Source organism: Carex rostrata, chromosome 23, assembly GCF_964058835.1.
Source record: "Carex rostrata chromosome 23, lpCarRost1.2, whole genome shotgun sequence".
Taxonomy (NCBI): Eukaryota; Viridiplantae; Streptophyta; class Magnoliopsida; order Poales; family Cyperaceae; genus Carex; species Carex rostrata.
This window is the reverse complement of record NC_135940.1, coordinates 8,603,898-8,624,763: the sequence shown is the minus strand read 5'-3', so window position 1 is coordinate 8,624,763 and position 20,866 is coordinate 8,603,898. Positions and strand designations below refer to the sequence as shown.

At 34.0% G+C, this 20,866-nt stretch overlaps 2 protein-coding genes across 3 annotated transcripts; both read right to left on the bottom strand.

The window, feature by feature from the left end:
* Positions 1–5,719: 5,719 nt before the first annotated feature.
* LOC144575050 (uncharacterized) lies at positions 5,720–7,218 on the bottom strand. Of its 2 annotated transcripts, none has more exons than XM_078325173.1 (3): positions 7,055–7,218; positions 6,530–6,651; positions 5,720–6,131 (listed from the first exon to the last, which is right to left on the bottom strand). In XM_078325173.1, exons 1-3 carry the CDS (start codon positions 7,168–7,170, stop codon positions 5,938–5,940), a joined length of 432 nt encoding a protein of 143 aa, XP_078181299.1. In that variant the 5' UTR covers positions 7,171–7,218; the 3' UTR covers positions 5,720–5,937. The 2 variants fall into 2 exon arrangements, with proteins under 2 accessions (XP_078181299.1, XP_078181298.1); XM_078325172.1 differs by having other exon boundaries at positions 5,720–6,155; positions 7,055–7,211.
* A 3,195-nt stretch (positions 7,219–10,413) lies between these two features.
* LOC144575033 (auxin-induced protein 22D-like) lies at positions 10,414–12,079 on the bottom strand. The gene is made up of 3 exons (XM_078325151.1): positions 11,748–12,079; positions 11,186–11,476; positions 10,414–10,935 (listed from the first exon to the last, which is right to left on the bottom strand). The coding sequence occupies exons 1-3, from the start codon at positions 12,062–12,064 to the stop codon at positions 10,860–10,862; spliced, it is 684 nt and encodes a 227-aa protein (XP_078181277.1). The 5' UTR covers positions 12,065–12,079; the 3' UTR covers positions 10,414–10,859.
* Positions 12,080–20,866: the final 8,787 nt, after the last annotated feature.

The following is a 20,866-nucleotide window of genomic DNA, read 5'->3' as shown; positions in this document are numbered from 1 at the left end:
TGTGAGTGAGTGAGAGTGAGAGGGTGAGAAATAAATCAAGCATTGTATGTACTCTCCATTAAGTAAAAGAAATTAGTTATATATACTCCTCTCTTCTACTATTCAAGTTAATATTCAACAAGTGGTATCAGAGCGGGTTAGGTTCTGTTTGTTAGTTTGTAATAATCTAGAAGTCAATAATACAATAATTTATCATAAAGCTTTATTCATGAATTGGATGTTTAATTATATATCATTTTGTTGCCTTGAGTATTATTGCATTTATGAATCATTCCGAGTTCATGACTGGAATTGTGAAACTTCATAATACATATGATATATACTCTTAAAAGTCTCTGACCGAGGTAATTAGCAGGAACACTAATTACCGCTATAAGGTTAATGTGTGGATTAAAAGATGGTCAAGTTTTGTAGACCACTGACAAGAGATGTCATTTTAATCACACGGATATATGTTCTAGGAACATGATATTTGACAGACCCCGAATGAAACATTAAATGGAATTGTGTTCATGTCATTAATGTTTTCATTTAGTGTTAAGTTCTACAGTATGATATATTCCTCGTTCCTACTAAGAAATGTGTATGTGTGATTGTTACCTAATGCTGTCGGTAAAACGCAGTTATAACGGTAGCTCTTCGGTATACATAACTTAGCTGAGGAAGTGATGGTTTACCAAAAGTACTATTGTCTCTCGTATCTCTATACGAGCTATAGCATCACTGGACCCCTTGATAGAGTAAGATTATCTGCTAGCGGTATAATTACAAGAGTAATTATATTTGATAATCTGCTCAAGATCAAGAAAAGATTAAGTTTGCAAGGATGACACACACCTATCTTGAAACTGATCTGATAGCTATGAGACAGAAGAACTGACACAAGTAAATAGTTTACTGGATCGTGGTATTGTACAGTACAGCATCATCTGTGTAATTGGATGGTCATAGTGCAGATATCATATGCCTCCTATGATTATAGAAGTTAAAACAGTTTTAATTCTATTTACCAACATAACACATATCTTATTGGGTCACACCGTATAGGAGCTGATATCACTTTATTAGACCTATTATTTCGACTTGTTTCCATACAAAAATCTATGTTTTGAACCAACAAATGGTGCATTTTACATTGAATATCCATAGAATGTGGTACTGCTATGTTCTGGTTCTTACTTTGCAGGAATCAGGCGAAAACGGGCAAAATCAGGGAAGTTACTGAAATCTGAGACATCTGATGCGACCCTCATCACATCCGATGGGACCCTCATCAGAGCCGATGCGACCCTCATCAGAGTCGATGCGACCCTCATCAGAGTTGATGCGACCCTCATCAGAGTCGATGCAGGTTGCATCAGACCTGATGCAGGTCGCATCGCGAGTTTCCAGAGCAGACAGCAAAGGCCCAGAATTGAAGCACTCGTTTTAAAAAGCCTATAAATAGGCCACCCCTGCTACCAGAGAGGGAGTTCCGAAATTTAAAGATTCAAAGCCTCAAGGAGAGAGAAAAGATCAAGAGAGAAGAGAGAGATTGGAGATCGCTTGGAGAAGAAGAGAAGATTGCAAGATCCTCTCCAATCCACCTTGGATCTTTGAGCTTCATCATGATCTGCCTATTCTCTCTCTCTTTTATGCTTTCTTTTGCTATGCTTGAGTAGATCTCTAGTTCTTAGGGTTAGGATGTAGTCTCTAAACCTTGTCTTTGAGTTGAATGATGTTTTGATCTAAGTTTGAACTTGTGTGATTGTTGTTTGAGTATTCATTGTTTGCTTGATTGTGATTTCTTGATTGTCTACTGTTAGATGTCTATAGCATCTCTTCTAGTAATTTGGCCTTGATGTATCTTGTAATTGTGATTGAGCATTTGAGGTAGATCTAAGATCAATAGTAGCCGAGAGGTGAAATTTCTATTATCGAAAGGTTGTAGATACCTCTAGTTAACCAGACAATCAATTTAGGTTAGATACCAGTAGGCGAGAGCCACAGGTTGAAGCCTCGCACAAGAAATCAACTTAGATACGAACACATGTCAGCTCTGCTCGAGGGCCATGCGACCCGCATCAGAGATGATGCGAGTCGCATCATACGGGTCGCATCAGAGATGATGCGAGTCGCATGATAGGTCCAGAGAAGGCAAAGTTTGGGATGAAACCTGAAACCCTAGGAACGCCTTTTATCTTTGATTCAAAACTAAAACCTTTAACTGCTTTCATTACTGTTAATTGAATCTTCATTTGAAATTAGGAAATATAAATAAATCAAACCCAACTCTTCGCACTTCTAGTACCTAACTTGGATTTGTGAAAGTCTAGAATTGAGTTTAACCGTCCCTGAGGATCGATACCTTATTTTACTACACGGATAGGATTGTGCACTTGCAATCCTAGACGTGAGTGGATTCAAGGTTTAAAACAAGTACAATTAGTTGTATTTGGAACTTTGTAAGCACACTCTGAGAAGCGAACAGGAGCTAATCGGAGAATCTTGTTGATTAATTATAAATTGATTATAATTAATAATAAGATTATTATAATTAATTATACGTGTTATAATTAAATTATAAATGTCATATAAGATGACAAGCAAAAATAAAGGTTAATTTATTAACGTACACGTTACGTTGTATAAAAGTTACCGAAACAACAACCGCAAGAAATATAATTGTTCAGAATAAGTATATGGATATTATCTGAATTTGGACCGAGGGCATTTTGGTCTTTTCACATGTCATCGATCTTATCCACATGACACGTCATCGAACTTATCCATTCAATAGCATACCTTGTAAATAGGCATATGTTGAGGGGTATTTCGGTCTTTTGCGAACCTCCTCAAAAAGCCTATAAATAGAGGGGTACATGGAGAGAGAAATTTACTAATTCACTTGATACCGAATCGATTCGGTAATCTATTTTCTCTCTTTCTCGGTTTACGGTTGTTACGAGATTCAGAAATAATATATTTGCGAAAGTTGCGGTATTTCTGTTTTTGCTTATTAGTGAATCGGAATAACTGCGGGTCGTAAATATTATTATTTTGTCCTTGTCTCAGTGAATAGTGTTTTTGTAGAATTCTGTGATTTACAGTATTCCTGGCAAAAGAAATAAACCGCTCTCTGGTTAGACCTGGTGGATAACCGATAGAGGTATCATACATTTGATACTCCGAGGCAACCATTCCTGATCGTTCTTCTCGCTCGGTCTGTTTTCCAATTAGAATTTAGAATCAAGGTATAAATATGTTATATTAATCTATTTAATTGGTAAGTAGATTAAAATTTTAGAAATCAATTATGGAGTAGATTTGTAAAAGGATTAAATTGGGTTTTGATGCCAAATGAATACTGAAGGTGGACCGTCTTCGAAAGTTTCCTGACATATCCCGTTTAATCCTTGGCTTAAGTTAGAAGTAAAATTTTTGTTTTACGTTCTTTCCGCATCTTAAGCAAATAAATGGGTTTGAACAGTCAAAACCCCAACAGACTTAATCAATGAATTTGAACCGTCAAAATCCAACATTGTTGGCTAGAAGGTTCAGATAACCCGTGAGTCTGTGGACCATCTTCGAAAGTTTCCTGACATATCCCGTTTAATCCTTGGCTTAAGTTAGAAGTAAAAATTTTGTTTTACGTTCTTTCCGCATCTTAAGCAAATAAATGGGTTTGAACAGTCAAAACCCCAACAGACTTAATCAATGAATTTGAACCGTCAAAATCCAACATTGTTGGCTAGAAGGTTCAGATAACCCGTGAGTCTGTTGTTGTGTCAAGGGTCCTGCTGATTAGGAGATTTTGTGTAACCCCTTAGTCTGTCATGGTGTCGAAATGTCAGACTTGAGTGGCATGAGTGGTTTGATTGAGAAGTTGAATAATTATAATTATAGGGACTGGCGTACGAGTATTAAGTCATATCTACAGAGTCAAGATCTGTGGGAGATTGTGGGTGGTGATGAGATCGAACCACCACCGAATTCGATCCGAGCTTATAAGAAATGGAAGGTGAAGGTGGGCCGAGCGTTATTTGTGTTGAAGGCTACAGTGGACAAGAGCCTACTATCTCACATTTAAGATGTGGAGACACCCAAAGAGGCATGGGATATTTTCACCGCGTTGTTTTCAAGGAAGAATACAAGTCAGCTGCAACTGCTCAAGGAGCTGATGAATATCTTCCAAGGTGACAAGACTGTAAGTGAGTGTTTTCTGAAAGTAAAGAATTTGTGTAGGGAGATTGAGCAACTAGATGCCAATGCGAAAATTGGCGAGGAAAGAATGCGGTGAATAATCCTGAATGGCATCAGGCCGGAGTACAACGCCTTCATTACGGCAATTCAAGGATGGGCGATACAACCAACCCTGTTGGAACTGGAGAATTTGTTGGCCAGTCAGGAAGCTCTTGCCAAGCAACTGGCAGGTTTGACGGTGAAGCACGAAGAGAAGAAGGCCTTATATAGTGGTCGACGTGGAGAGTCGAGCAGGGACCGGTATCGACGACAACCTGAGATAGAGAATTCTCATCATGAACGATGCAAGAGGTGCTTATGTTCAAGGGGAGCTCCTAGAGGCGAAGAGGGCAAAGGAGCCTAAAGTGGTGAATACCAGAGTAGAAGAGTGAAGTGCTACAATTGCGAACGACGAGGGCACTATGCGAGAGAGTGCCGCTTTAGAAAGAATGAACGAAGCTTCGTGGTGACCACGAAGGAGAAGGCACCGGAGTAGGTCCCAAGTAAAGAAGAGTGGGACACAGTAGCGGCTGTTGCGATGCAGTCGGTGACCGACGTAGAGGACGTCGAAGAGGCTGATGAGCCTAAGGATGAGGAGATCGACTTTGAGTCATGGTTCTTTGAAGTCGAGAAGGAGACCGGAGTTATGAAGTGCACGGTAGATGATGAGGAGAAGTCACAAGAGAGCACTGACTTGGAGGCCATCACCAAAGAGGATGATGATGACGAGATGATACAGAGGAGTGTCTCTGTTGCGAAGAAGACTGCAGGACGAGAGTTTGTGCAAGAAGATACAACTTGTCTAATGATCCATCAAGAGAAGAAAATTCGACGATTTGTTCGAAGGTAACGCAAGAAGAAGATTCTAGAAACTTCTTTGGTGAAGATGACAATTCTGAAAGATCGACCACAAATGTCTGAGCAACTTCAAGTTTAGAAAATTAAAAGGAGCAAGAAATATGATGATCTAAATAAACGCAGAATACCGAAGATCAAGACATTATCAAGTCGGTGCTGAGAATGAGTGTTGAAGTATCAGCACCAAAAGGCCCAAGCCCAAATTTACTTTCTAGATTATTTATGAAATTACTCAATCAACTTATATTGGCAGTAATAAAAAAAAATACTAGAATATTCTAATGTAGTATCATGAAAACTCTAGATGAATCAAAACGATATTAGCAAAAGTTGGTAGAATAATGTAGAACTTGTCAACCGACTTAGAGGTTGTATAAATAGAATGTAGGTGTCCGTGAGTGAGTGAGAGTGAGAGAGTGAGAAATAAATCAAGCATTGTATGTACTCTCCATTAAGTAAAATAAATTAGTTATATATATACTCCTCTCTTCTACTATTCAAGTTAATATTCAACAGTCTTTAATTATGATCAATTAAACACTGCGTTCCTTGGAGAAAAAGCTCGGCATATCTATATATCTTTGCAAAAAAAAATGAGAAAAATAGATAGTAAAGTCAGCTGAAAGGTTTGTTCTAAAATTTACAATACGACAATACACATTGTTCTCCTATTTTGAGCAAAAAAAAAGGGACTGTTTCTACTACTATACAACCCAAGTTATTGGAAACTTGTTTACAATCTAAAAGCTATCATCGTACCTTTGGGAACAAGTACTATGTTATTCACATTTATTCTACATTTCCGTGACCCAAGGTCAAATTTGTGTCAACAAACTGTGAGATGAAAAAAATGAAAATCTAAGTAGAAGCATCTGTGAGACAAATTCCAGAGTCGCCAAGCAAATTTTGGGTACAGTTTTTGGTACTGTTCTGTTGGTCTAGTGGCAGTTCTATCAGTGGCATTTCTATATTTTGCTCCTCTATTTGCCTTTGCTTTCCATGTATGAATTCTTCAAATCTCTTCTTGTCTGCCTCGAATGAAGCATCTAGGTCTGTGGCTGTCATCTCAAAATTAGCTGACAGAATATATCAGAAATTATTTCTGCTATAGTTTATCCCAGAAATTTATTTTGCTGTCAGTTGTGATCATGTATCTTCTGAAAGAAGAAAAGGATTGCAAATGGAGTGCCAGTATATCATGGTATCTAACTTGACTATTTTGGTACCAGTAAGTTTTTTTCAAGTGCTTGTTTTGTTTATTTAGGCGCCGACCCACCAGACCCAAAAGGCGTATTGTATGAATATCTGGTATGGTTGTGGTATGACCCACCAGACCCAACAGTACTAGAAATGCAAGTTATTGCGTTAAAATCGACTGTTATCGTTATATCTTTCGTTGCAATTAATAAAAGAACATCTTATGTTGGATTTTACAGAGAAGAGCACAAACCATCGGGTCGGTCATGAGGCCATTGAAAGAGCATCCAATCCCACTTCTCAAAATCGTACCTTGGTCTCTTGTATGTCACAAAGGGCTCACCAATTGTTGGTACAAAGAAATTCGGATGACACCTGATTAAGAAATTAACACACTTCATCAATTAATTAATTGCAAATGGGAAGGAAGCAGGAGGACTAAGGCTTAATTATCGAGGCGAGGATAAACCCACAAAAATAATAAAGAATTCAGTTTTACCAAGTTTGGCCGCCAATTAGAAATATTAGTTAGTAAACCCAAAAATGGTGATATGTTAAAAACCATCTAGCTCTGGTTCTGTTTCAAGTTGAGCAAGGGTGGAAATTTATATTGAAAATTGAAAACAAACTTAGACAGTTAGACGTATAACCAAGAACACTTTAATGTGTATATTTTATAGCCTAACAGACGAGAAAGAATCTACTTTGGTGAAATTAATAAATATAAGCAGCAAATTTCATCACGAAGGAGAAGAGCTCCACTCATACTCATACTCACTTGTCCGAGTGCGAGTCGGCCACCACCAGAGCAGTCTTCGATCTCTTCCCAGTAATGGGCTCCTCCATTTCTGACCCCAGTCTGAACCTCGCTCTGCTCTCTCTCTTCCTTTCCATGTTCTTCCTTTCTTTCTTTCTTGGTCTCTGATTTTTCAATTTGTTAAGCTACAGCCGTTGGAAGAGGGAGAGTATTTTAGATGCAGGGTCCGGTCTGAACTCTGATTTTTCAGTTAGAGACGGTTAGCGAGGTGGTTTATTTGTTAGGCTACTGTCCTGGGGAAGGAATGCAATACCTATACCTGACTGACCGACTAGAATGAGATCTGAGTCGTCTTTTCTTTTTAACCTGGCACGAATCTCAAAACGGACCCTCTGTAGTCTGTATCTGTATAGTGTATACGCACGCACCGAATTTCAATCGCTCACTCAGTCAGGTACCTGGACAGATACGGTTCCCATAGTCTCAACTCTCAAATCAATCTATGATTCAAAGAAGGCCCAAGGATCACATTGATAGGATTCTTTTTGTGTCTTATATCAAGTAAATGAACCAGAAACTCACATATATACTATTTAAATTTAACAGAGAATATTTTCTATTTTAAGTCAAAGTTGCTTTTAAGTTCGCTGTTTTAATATGGTAAAAAAAATAGTACTGAGACACTGGATACAGGTGTTCTCAGTTCAAATCCTTGAATATTAATTTCCTTGCCAATTAGATTTTCTAATTTTTTTTTGTGCCTTATATCAAGTCAATGAACCAAAAACTCACATATATACTATTTAATTTTAGAGTAATGATTTCATCCCCCATTCTAGTCCCCTAACAGTCCCCCTGACCATTAACTACTTATGGTAACTATTTCTTCCATTTTAGTTAATTTTTCTAACTGTTTTGACCCTTCTTTCTCACCCGATCAACAAAAAAAAAAAATTCACACTCTTCACGGCCTTCACAGCCTCTGCCTCTTCTCTTTCTCGGCGTGGTGCACTGTTGAGATCTGGCGATGAGAGCGTGGTGCACCGTCGAGATCTAGCGAGGAGAGGGTGGTGCATCGTCGAGATCTGGTGGGGAGAGTGTGGTGCGCCATTGGAGGGGGTCCGTGCTAGCCCAGCGAAGGTTGTCAGAGTGCAAGATATGAATACTTCATTAGTTAGATATGAATACTTCATTAGTTGGATATACATACTTTATGTTGTTAGATATAAATACTTCATATCTACATTAATTAGTTATAAATACTTTATTATTTGTTAGATATGAATACTTTATACCTTCAATATGAATAGTGTTAATGTCAGGTGTGAATACTTACTATAAAAAAAGATTTTAAGTGAATTGAAGAGGTATTGAAAGAGATGTCCCAGAAGAGGTGTCTAATTTTGAATTGTATAAATTATTTCTTATATGTATGAATACTTCATAAATTAGATATGAATACTTCATGTTGTCAACATATGAGTACTTCATTTATTAGATATATATACTTCATTATTTAGATATGAATATTTCATTAGTTTGATATGAATACTTCATTGTATAAATTCGCTGCAGTGGTCCCCAATCTTGGCAAATGTCGCTTTCAGACGGTTGCGGTCCCCAATCTAGGCTGTTAGACGTCATTAGTGGTCCCCATGGTCGTTACTGGTCCCCAAAATTAATGGTCCCCCAACAGTTTGTGTTTACATTTGATCAATATTAGGGATAATAAGTAAGACTACTTAAGTCCATAGGTATGAATACTATGTTTGTCAACGATGAAAAATCGCATTAACCCTGCAGGTTGCCGGCAATTATCTGATGTCCAAGTCAGTTAGTGGTCCCTTGTCGCACGTTTTTTGTCTTTTAGCGCGGGGAACGTTTAGGGGACTGATATGAGGGTACTGTTAGTCGATCCCTTAATTTTAACAAAGAATATTTTCTATTTTAAGTCAAAGTTGCTTTTAAGTTCGCTGTTTTGATATGGCAAAAAAAAGAGTACTGGGTACAGGTGTTCTCAGTTGAAATCTGAAATTTTAGATATTTAGATCTCACCTGTAACTATAAATAGCACATTTCACTTGTAGCTATAACATTTCTATATAATCTCAGACCCATCCACTATTATTTCTATAAATAGTACTTAGCACCACAAAATAGTTCTCACCACAAAGTCAGACCCACCACTATATCTCTCTCTCTCTCTCTCTCTTTTTAACTTGATAGCGGCTACCAAAATTGAATATGATCTCTCTCTCGTTCTCTCTATATGTGGAGGTGGTAGATATAATGGTTCCGTGATGATATGCCTCCTGCTCGAGCTTGTATGAGGAGATGGAAGTTAAGCAGGAAGCAAATTATCACGGACTATTATATCCATCAAGTCAAGGCATAACAAACCTAAAGAGACAGTGTTAATTAAATTGAATTTTAATTTGTCAATGAAATGTGTGTTGTGGTTTAATTAGGTCATGTTTGGAATAATCAAATACATATTCACTTTAATTTTTTTTAAATATATATAGCAGGTTATACTGAAAAAAAGAAGGAATCCTTTGTTTTTCTGAAGTAGTGCGTTATGTTGATTATGTAAAATCTCACTTGCTTATTACTTTATTTTAATTACAGAGAGGACCTCAAGCGCTTGAAGGTGTGTTTAGAATTCTCTAACTCATCCTTTTTCATTACTTGTTATATTTATTTGACATTTTCAAGTTCATCGTTTTTGTTTCTTTCTCATGTAGGGAATAGGAGAGGGGAAAGCAAACAGGATATATACTTCAGCTCTGAGATAATAATCCAGAACCTTTTAAAGATGTAAGAAAAGATCAAATTAATTTTTGTTTTAATAGGATGATTGTGTTCTGAAAAGAAACATATTATCTCAAATATTACTCGGAACACTCTATTTCCAGAAAAATTACCGCTGTTAACCCTCCTTTTTGGAAGAGGCTCTAAAGGGGTAGCTTGGGTATAACATCTGAGAAAAAAAATATGGGATGTCCGATCGGAGTTATTCAATAATCAATCAATGTCAAGATTTATATGTATTTGATTGGATTCGAAACTTAAAATTGTTTGTCCAAATTTGATGAACATCAGGTGATTATGATTGGGCATCGGACCGCCCTAGATTCCTCAATTTTGAGTTATGTTAGATCTATATACTGCTGAATTAATTGATTTAATTTCCGTATATATCTCTCAATGATTTCTTCATTGCTTTCTAAAGATATCTCTGATATATGGTATAGTATAGGGAGTTCCATGTATCCAACTATCCAATTTAAGTCATAATTAAACAATATACTTGGGAATATCTGCGTTTCCAGCTTTAATTTGATATATATTATACACAAGTGACCCAAAAAAACAACCAATTGTGAGAAATAAGCAATACTGCATTAGCATACACGTTGAAAAGTTTGCATACTTACATAGTATCATCAACTTAAAATTTCTCCAATGTTACATATTGGAAAAAGAATAAAGAAATAAGCAAAATCTACATGTCAGTAGAATACGAATTATGTACGACTTACAGACGTGACCTAAACTTATAAAAAATAAAAAATAAAAAAAGGTTGCATCAAACCGGAATATCGGACTTCATCACTTTTGGTTAAATTTCTTCCCATTTTTTTTTTTAAGCTTTTATCCTTTTTTTTAAGTCTTATCCCTGCAGTGTTCCTTTTATGCCATTGAACGCTCTTTTTTTGGCATATAAACTCTATAAAAACTTGTTAAAATATCCAGTAAAGAGGAAAAAAGAAAAAGAAAAGGAGCTGGTTAATTAGATTCTCAGAACATCCATGCATGGGACTGATCATGGGCTTGAGCCCAAGCCTATTGCTTCACTTCCTTTCATTATCCTCAGCTTCTTGCAAGATGTGATGAACATCCTGTATACAAAACAAATAAATTTAGGTTAATATGTTGATTAATACCTTTCAGAAAAAATTTCACAATACTTAGTAATTAAATCCCTGTGGTTTACTACATACATATTATGTATGTAATTTTTATACAGTAGTAGTTAATTTCTTTGGTCTATTATACATTAATTGTTGTGTACTTTTGTGGCCTAGTATATATACTTTTTTTATACAGTCATTAGCCAACATAGGATTAATCAGTACAAAGTATACTTACTCCCAAGGGACATCTCCAACGAGCATCAAGTCGCTGTCTTTGTCTTCATAGGCGATAGCAAACTCGTCTTTCGCGGTTGGAAAGCACTTGAACATGGCATCCAACCCTTCTCTAAGCTCTCTATATCCCTTGTACATGTTTAGATCAACCTTTCTTAGGTATGGAGCACCATCCATGCTAACTTTCACAAATAACCCTCCCTTTTCATTATTTTGATCCCCTCCCTTCTTTGCCATTTGGATGTTATTTTTCCTATATGACCTAATGGGCGGCCATCCCACAACTTGTGCTCTGCCATGATTAAACATATATACATTTATTAGCAAATAATAATAATTATTATTATAATACAAATATATTAAAAATCATAGAAGTGAATTCAAATGTCTAATAGAATTGGGCAATTGGCTATTATTCAAAAGAACTTAACTAGTTGCTTAGTTGTCCTCATTTTATTTGCTTAGTTGTCCTCAAATTCTAATTTCTACAAACAATTATGTTTGAAACAATTCATGACAGATCTTATATAACCAAGAGAATTAAGCTTTGCTTTAGGACTTACTTGGCAACTGGTGCAGTCTCAGCCAACTCGGCCTTCGCCGAAGACTCATCGTGGCCTCTTTTTTTGGCCTTTTTCGGCTCTTCGTCACTTCCCGGCAATCCTAGCCTCAACTCGGTATCCTTAAGGTTGTCGACTTCCACATCATACGATTTCTGTGTTTGCCCTTCCATTTTTTCCTCTTCTTGCTTAGTACACAACAGATGTTTAATCCTTGCTTTCTGACAAACTTCTTCTCTGGAGATGTTGAGATAGAGAAGACTTAGAAGTGTGAAAAGACAGAATGCTTTGCTTGATGGTGGATTGAGGAGCCAAGGCATTAGTTATATGGTTGCAAGGATTAGTAGGGCTTGCTAGGGAGGCAACCTTTGGCTAGAGCAGGTCCAGTGGACTAGATGTAAGTTATTAATTTGTTCAGTGAGATAGTCCCTGCTGAGCCTGGTGTACAGAATTTTTTTCTTTTGGGCTTTCTTTTTGTAGTATATGTTTTCAGTTTCTTTCCCCAATCTCAGAAGTCTTTTGCCTTAAACAAATGCTTGGGGAAGTAATTGTCATAGATCCGTTTCATGCTTTTCTCATGCACCATAAAATGATTTTTTTTTCTCTTTTCCAAAGTCTTGACTCTCAAAATTAAGATCAGTGATATATATCAAACGGTACAAATCAAAGAACAATAAATTAGTACCTTTACTTTTTGTCTTAATTGTTTATAGTTGATAATTTTATTTTGAATTTATATGATAAAATATTTAAGTTTTTGCGTACGTATTATATAATATAATGTTGTAAGGTCATATATAAGCAGCACAATATTATGATACAACTAATTTATTTTATATTAATAAATTCTTAACAGAGATATGGAGCCATGCATAGAAAACTTATTTGAAAATATGTCATTATCATTTATTTTAGCAAAAAAGAACAAAAATATACTTGTTTGTTCAAATAATTATAAAATTTGACTTGCCTAAAGTGTCGTAGGTTTTTTCTAACTGAAGATAGTATTTTTATAATATGCATCATATGCACTTATTTATATAGGGTCATACTAACTCACGATATTTATATTTAATTTAATAAGAAAACATGAATTGTGAAATTTTTTGCACTAAATCAAAATTCAATCGTTCATATTAATTATATGAAAGATTTAAAAAAAATTGCACTAACCAATAAGCCCTAATCATTACGTTCTACAATTAATGGACTAGACCATGTTCAGATCAGAAGTAGATATGGAGGAGGCAGAGAAAAGTACACTGCTGGTATATCACGCGACAACTGGGACCGACCAATGGTGCGCGAGGTTTGGATCCTGTTTGGGATTTTAGATTCCTTCGCCATTCCAAAGGCGGTGCAAGTGAACCGCGCGCAGGAAACAGAGCCCACATGGGCGGGTCCCATAAACGATTGACCCGGCATCGGCATGTGATTGATAGCTTTGAGATTAGATTGACTAGCTCAGCCCATATTAGCCACATTAATTATTCAACTTAACGAGTCGGGTCCTGTCAGCTATTGAGGATCCGAACCAATATATTTTTTTTTCATTTCAAATCCGGAGGCAAATCAAGAAGTTGACCACAAATCCACAATGCAAAGGCCCGATGAATATCTGTGCCGCGATAAAGCACAACATGCTTTCCGTGATCAGTCCGACTTGTCATGTTATATTGTAATTATTATTTTTTTTTTATTGAAATCCGTAGGCAATATTTCTATTAATCAGGACAAATCAATTACATAATTTTGTATCAGTACATGTAACATTTATACCAGTACATAAAATATTATAATTGAACTCCTTTACAAAAATAGACAAAAAAAATCAGAAAATAAAAACAGAATCCATAGTTTCTACGCTCAGATCGATAGGTATATTGAGCCTGCAGGATTTTTGTGCTCGTGCTCAAATTGGTAGATTGTGAGCCTGCATATTTTCTTGTCGTTGGCACAAATTTTTGCTTGATCAAAGCAAGGTAGAGGTATTCAGAAGCCTTTGTGCTCAGATGAGGTTTGTGTCTGAATTATTGAAAAACACCGAATATAAATTTTGAATTTATATAAAATTAGCACTTGTGAATAGCAGTACTATTTTAGTTTATTTACAAATGAACATCTTGTTTGAGTCATTTAGCAATAGTAGTAATTGGATTATTTTCCTTTTTTTTTTAAATGTGGGTCAAACATTCAAATTTTAACAGAGAAATAACTTAAAAGGAAAAAAGGGACACTATTTTAAATAAAAAAAAAATCTTTCTTTCGTTTCTCCATCTGGTACACAATTTTTTTTTAATACATTAATTTGATTGTCATTTGCTCAAACTGATGATTAGGATTTTGATTCTTTACGCTTAATAATTTTTGCAAAGATGCCTAGTGGAAAATAAACAAATGAAGAGAGAAGATATAAATAAATGAAGCTCGTGCTATGATTGTTACTTAATTTGAATTGCAAGAACTGAGCAAAAGATTCTGCAAGTTGCCGGGCAACTGCACTTGCTATGGAATGGAATAATTAAGGTCTGTTTTATGTTAGTCGTTTCGCCAACAAGCTTTTTTAAATTTTAATTGAAATAAAATATATGAGCACAAAGTTTTCTCTCAGGTTAGTCGGTTTGCTCCAGTACTTTGACCATATTTTAGGTGAGAATTGTTAAAGATATACCATGCCAACATCCATAAGGAATGGGGCTGTATTATGGGAACCGGATTAAATTTGATTTGATATCTAATCGAAATTGTTCGATATTGATACTTGATCTGTACGGATTTTGAAGTTGATCGAACGGCTTCAACCAATATATTGAAACATTTTGGTTAATGAAATTCTTGGAAGATCATTAAATTTTATAATGTAAAAAATAGTTATTTAATTTTTATATTTATTTATAAAGGTAATACCTCTATATTCTATATAAAAATAAACAAAGTATTAATATCAACATTTAAATCAGCAAACAAAAAATAAGAAAGAAGTTCATATATTTAAGCTATAGCACTCCATTATTTATTTGAAGGAGAGAAAATGAAGTAACTTAATTAATTGGAAAAAGGAAAATTGTTGATATAACAAGCATCACTGTTCATATGCTCTAACTTAAATGTTCTTTACATATTAAACCATCTTAATACACTGTTGTAAAAAAAAAACGGCCTTTTAGCCTAATTAATTGGTAGATTAGTTATTGACAGTGACCAAACTGTTACGAATCATCCGTTTCCATTTATATGGCCAATTATTTGGTCATTTTTATTATTCTTTTTAATGCATTTATTTGTTATATGTACTATACTGTCTTATCATAAATGATAATTTCATAAAATTTTATTAATTAAGAATAAAACTAATTTAAAATAAGTTTATTTAATAAGTTTCATGAGTCAAATTAATCATTTTAATAATGATAAGTATATGCACTAATGCACATAATTTTAATGAGAACACAAAATTATCCGTAAAATTATGATTAAACACTTAACGGTCCACCGTTAGTCCGACAAGTGCATATCGTTATTTACAACACTGCCTTAATATATAATATATGGCTTCTTGTTAAATATAGTTATAATTGTTTTCATTTTATTTATTTCGAAATAATTTTTTTTTAGAAATTCCGACATCCATTTCTTTTAAGATGTTCTTGGAGGATTTTTTTTTTTATTATTATTATTCTAGACCTTTTTGCTTAATTGGTATGTAATTTTTTTTTTCCTTTTTGTCTGAATTTTGGGAGATTCCACTAAAGAAAATGGATAAAAGTTGTCTATCAGAACCAATTTTAAAATAAATAAAATAATTGGCTTGAAGTTTGAAGAACTAATTATTCTAGCGCTACTGTTAAGGCAAATAAAATATCAAGTATTGTACAGAATCTTTGCAAGTGGTTATTAACGGTTTAAACTATAAGCTCTATGATCATACATATATATATTTATTAAATAAATTAAGAAAAGTAATTGTCTAGGACTAGGAGTACTTGAGTAAACAAAAGTTGGTGGCAAAATCTATGATGACCTAAATAATTTTGCAAAAGACATGAAAAGAATCAAAGTGCATGGAACTTAATTAGACAGCCACATGGGAGACAATTTTCATAAACAATTAATTGTACCTTCGTTTGCATATGTGGTGTGTGGTGATGCTCTAATAATAAAATGCTACAGTTTGATTTAGTTGTTGTGAAGTTTGTTAGAATGCTAATCTTGGATGCCATTGACGAAAACTTCAAGCATGTGAATTTTATTGGTTGGTTCTTCATTTCAAGTCAAAATTCAATCTTGACTGGCTTCATCTCATCCAATCAAACTAAATCAAACCAAAACAGGTAGTTAGATAAGCAAGATGCACCTTAAAATAAGATAGACAAGAGTTGCTAAAACAGTTAGAACAACAGAAATAAGAGCCAATAATTTTTAACAAGAAAACTTTAACTCAATAAACTTTTTATTGAGAGTATCTACATTAGGGGCGGAAAAAAAAAAACTCGTAGCTCGTGGCTTAATCGTAACTTGCATCTAATTCTTTTGTTATTGGACCAAGCTATTAACGAGCTAGCTCACTACTAGCTTTATCCAGAAATAACGAGTTCAAGTTAGAGCCTAGCTAGTTCGGCTAGGCATTAATTTGTGAATTTGTATCAATGTGTGTGCATTTTATAATGTCCAGTTCGGTTCAACTCGGTTCAGCTTGGTCTAAAATGTTTGTATAATTTATTTTTTTCTCAAAACAAAATCCAGTCAAGACCCTGCGAGCAAGCTCAGTCCATCTTGTAACAATTTTAAGCTGAGATTTCAGCTCGAACCTCTAAAATCAGCTCGCTCGTGACTCGTACAAGCCAACTCGTAACGAGTTCAAGTTGAACCCAGCTCGTTACCACTCCTAATCTACATCAGTAAAATTTAAATTAAGAAGAAATTAAAAATAATTGTCTGAGTATCAAATATAAATTAAGTTAATTTTAATTTTTAAACTTGGCAATCGTGCAATTAATTTTTAATTAATTTTAGTAGACACACCAGCATTATTCTTAAAAGTAGTTACAGGCTTACAGCCACAGAAACAAGTCAATAGAAATAATGAGAAAGCAATTTGTTAAAAGATAGAAATTAGAAATTTTCTTATGTTACATTTCAGTAAGTACAATAGGAAGTGTGTGCTTGTAAAAATAAAATATAAATTTCAATGCAGATGTTTTGAGTAGTTGTATGTATCATGGGTAAAAAAAATGATAATCAAGGAGTTAAATAACTTACACGTGTCAAATAAGTTAGAAAAAGTGCAGTCAAGGTCAAGATGAAACCGCGCGCTATTTAGTGCATAATTGTGGGACCAAAAACAGAAACCGGAACAAGATACATTAAATGCCTAGAAGCCAACCTTACAGCTCACCTGAAAGAGATGCATCAGCATCACAAACCCAACTCTCTTAAATCCTCTGTTATTATTTTCTATTTCAAATCAAATCCAACCATTAGCATGGCATTATGGTAATTTAAGATCAAGTTTCCTGAAAATAAATGCGCTTTGTGTGGCATGTTAAAATATGAAATAACATTCCAGTTTAGTGTTATTCTTGTGAATTATATAAAATTGGATGCAAAATCTATTTATCTATAAATTAAAAAATATATATATATTTTGTTGGTTGTCGCGATTTTTTATGTAAGGTTTTTCTTGAGCATATCTGACATAAAAAATTGCAGTAAGATAAAATTTGGAAATAACAGAGAAAATGGAATTGCTCGGCCATTCTAGACATGCATCTCAAAATTGTACACCCGCACATGTACACTGCCCCCACCAATAAATGGGGCAAACTTCACTCAGATACAGACGTGCCACACGGGCAGCCGCACGGAGGGGTCCACAGCGAAAAAGCCTACTCACTGACCATATCAAACAGCCCCATTTCTTGCATGCATGGCTTATTTAGGTTTGGCTTGTCATTTAACACGCCAACTCATACCACTCAACATATATATATCATATTATATTATATTAATATTGAGTGAAGTTTGCACAAGCTAGGAAGTGTGTGATATGTCAATTTTTGTTGAAACTAAACTTATTTTTGTATTTTTCCTCTAAGATCATTAATTTATTGCAACTGCTTTCTATATATATCTTGTGGCCTTTGCCCTTTGGAATCTCAAAGAACTATAAATGGATTGTGGATTAGTTATATTTTCTTGGTTTGTTGAGCAACAATTTAAATAATTAAAGATGAAATATGGTTCTTCTGTTTTTCTATTTAATTTTTATTTTAGTTATTTTATTACTTTTGTCGTGTCAGTCTCAACAGCACTTTACCAAAACAACAAAATTCACTTAACATAATTAAGGAGCTTGAGGTTAATTAGTAAATATATACTAGCTCTTTGGGCATATTAATGTAAATATGACAAGATTAAACAAAAATATTTAATCATGCAATATAAATTTTCTATCACATGTTAATATTTCTTTAAGATAAATATATGAGATCAAGATTATTAACTTTAAATATTCATAAAAACAATTTTTGTCAGATTGCCAACATATATATAACCTATCATATTTTTGTTTTAGTTATTAGAATAAAGACGGTTTCTCCACTGATTGGTCTTTAATGATATAGTGTTTTAGCTAATGATTAGAAGTCACTGTATTGTCTCATTTGCTCATAATCATTTGTCAAATAATGAGGTTACTCCAAACTTCTATATAGTTAATTTCCCATTAATATTTTATTCATAACTTGGAGACAATAAGAGCCACAAAATGAAACAAGATTAAAAAAAAATGAAAAAAAAAAAAAACACTGCTCGATCTGTCGATACTTTTACCCGAGTCTAACCGTGCTGTTAGGCAGTTAGGCTGTTAGCTGTTGCTATTCTTTGAATTGAGACGGACCCAACCGGATCAAATCATAATATAACCCAAGTTAAATGAGGCACAGATATGAACAGCACTGCTAACCTGTCATGACTCATGAGGTTGCCAAGATTTTGGGCCCACTAGGAAACTACAGTCTACAGCAGAGGACGGGCCGTACTCATGCCGACATAAAACAGTGCATGCTCATTCATGCCACGTGGCCTTGCTCCATTCTTTTCCCATCTAATATATTATCTACTTGTTTTTTCTCTTTTGTCATTTTTGTTTTCTTGTTTTTGTTTTTGTTTTTGTTTTTGTTTTTGTTTTTAAGGGAACATGTGATGATTTCCAAACTGTTATCTAGTTGTTATTTTCTTTCTTGTGTTTTTAAGGAGAATAAAATGATATAACTATAGCAGTGCTAGTGCTAGTGCTAGTGCTAGTGTGGCTGTTTGGATGAGACACTCGACTCGTGACTAGCGGAACAAACGTGGCGTGCCGGGAGGACATCATCATATCACATCACATCATGATATGTGATAAAAAAATATATTATATGACATAATATAATTAAAATAATAAAAAATACTTATGTCACACAAATAATCACATTATGTATTATCAGTGATACTATTACAAAATAAACTATAATTATATGCAGCAACATTTTTTAAAAGAATCGTGCAATAGTTTATTTTATAAAAAAAAATTAAAAATGTGAAAAATCAACAGCTTGTTGTGATTAATTTGCTTTCTTGATTTTTCATCCACCTGATTTTGTACAAATTAGCTCCAAATTTTTATTTTCGAGGTGACTGATTACTTTAAAATTAAACAAGATTAATGAGTCCTATTTATTATTTAATATATATATGAAAAAAAATAGGAGAAAGGTGAGGATCAAGTCCTCAAATTTCATTTAAATTGACACAAGTCGTATATATGGGTGATAATATTTACATAAGGTAAAAATAGAAGAAGAATAAGGAAAAAATAAGAAATCAAAAACTGAAACAGCAGGCTAGAAGAAAAACATTGAAAAAGTAAGAAAGAAAAGAAAAGAAAAAAAGGAACTACATGCGGCAAGCTCTCTGGTATCAGAGTCAGAGGCGACACCTGCTTTCAGACACCAGTTCAATCAGTATTGCTCCAATTGAAAACCATATTATGACCTGCTCCATCCTGACCTTCAATATATGAAACTAGCTTTTAACTAAGAAAATTCTAGTCGATATCCAATTTTATGGTATATCTATATAATATTTACAAAACTGTTTACTAAATTGAAAATTTGAAATCGTAGATATGTTGGGGTACTTATTAAATATCTACGAAATAGTTGTTTAAAAAGTTAAAATTGTCAATAGGTGTGCATTACATTTAGACCAAGTTGAGTGTCGTTTAGTTTTTCACCAAATATTTTTTAAAAAGAGTAGAGTTAAAAATGCACCATTTTAATATAGATATCATGTTAAGCGGTTCGGATCAACTATTTGAACTTTAAAAACAGAGAAAAAAGATGTAAAATATGATTGGAGCACAAAATCAATGGTGCATTTAAACCTACTCTTTGATAAAAACAATTGAACATAAATGGATCTTTTATGAATAACAACTGAATTTCAAACTGATTCAATTTATTACATGCCATATCAAAATAATGAAGACGTCTCTAAAAAAATGATGAAGTACCTTGTTTTAAAGTCTGAACGGTATTTTACCATAAAGTTGAATGTACAATAAAAGTTATGATCATGATAATGAATCATGGTAACTTATTGTAATTCAAAAATTGTTATAAGTTGATCCCTCTTCATATATTAAAACGTGGGCATAGAATCCCTTCTCAATAATATTTCTTTCCAAAATTTGGTTAATGTAATGATGTTTATCTTGAAGCATCATCTCGCTACCTTGAAGATTTTTGTTTGAAATTGGAGCTCTAGTAAAGTGAAAATGTATCTTTGTTGAACAACAACTAAGTTTTTAGTGTCTTATAAACAATGAGTTAATTTTGACAACAAACTTTTTTTTACAAGAGTACTTATCAAAATCTGAAAGGAAAATACATATTTATTCTCTATAGTTTGGTTCAAACAAGTTTTATACAAATAAATTAGTTGCATCCATAAGATAATTATTTGAATAATTTATATCAGAGACTGTATTGATGATCCATGGCTTTCAAATTGCACTAATTCGGTATACATGATACTTATCAAAATATAAACAATATTAATTAAGTGAGGCTATGATACTA

Coding starts and splice junctions, on each gene's coding strand:
- LOC144575033 (XM_078325151.1), bottom strand. CDS start 12,064: ATGCCTTGGCTCCTCAATCCACCATCAAGCAAAGCATTCTGTCTTTTC. Junction 11,477..11,747: donor GAGACTGCACCAGTTGCCAA/GTAAGTCCTAAA, acceptor TAATCATGGCAG/AGCACAAGTTGTGGGATGGC. Junction 10,936..11,185: donor GTTGGAGATGTCCCTTGGGA/GTAAGTATACTT, acceptor TTTTGTATACAG/GATGTTCATCACATCTTGCA.
- LOC144575050 (XM_078325172.1), bottom strand. CDS start 7,170: ATGGAAAGGAAGAGAGAGAGCAGAGCGAGGTTCAGACTGGGGTCAGAA. Junction 6,652..7,054: donor GCCGACTCGCACTCGGACAA/GTGAGTATGAGT, acceptor TTTCTTAATCAG/GTGTCATCCGAATTTCTTTG. Junction 6,156..6,529: donor GCCTCATGACCGACCCGATG/GTTTGTGCTCTT, acceptor ATATTCTGTCAG/CTAATTTTGAGATGACAGCC.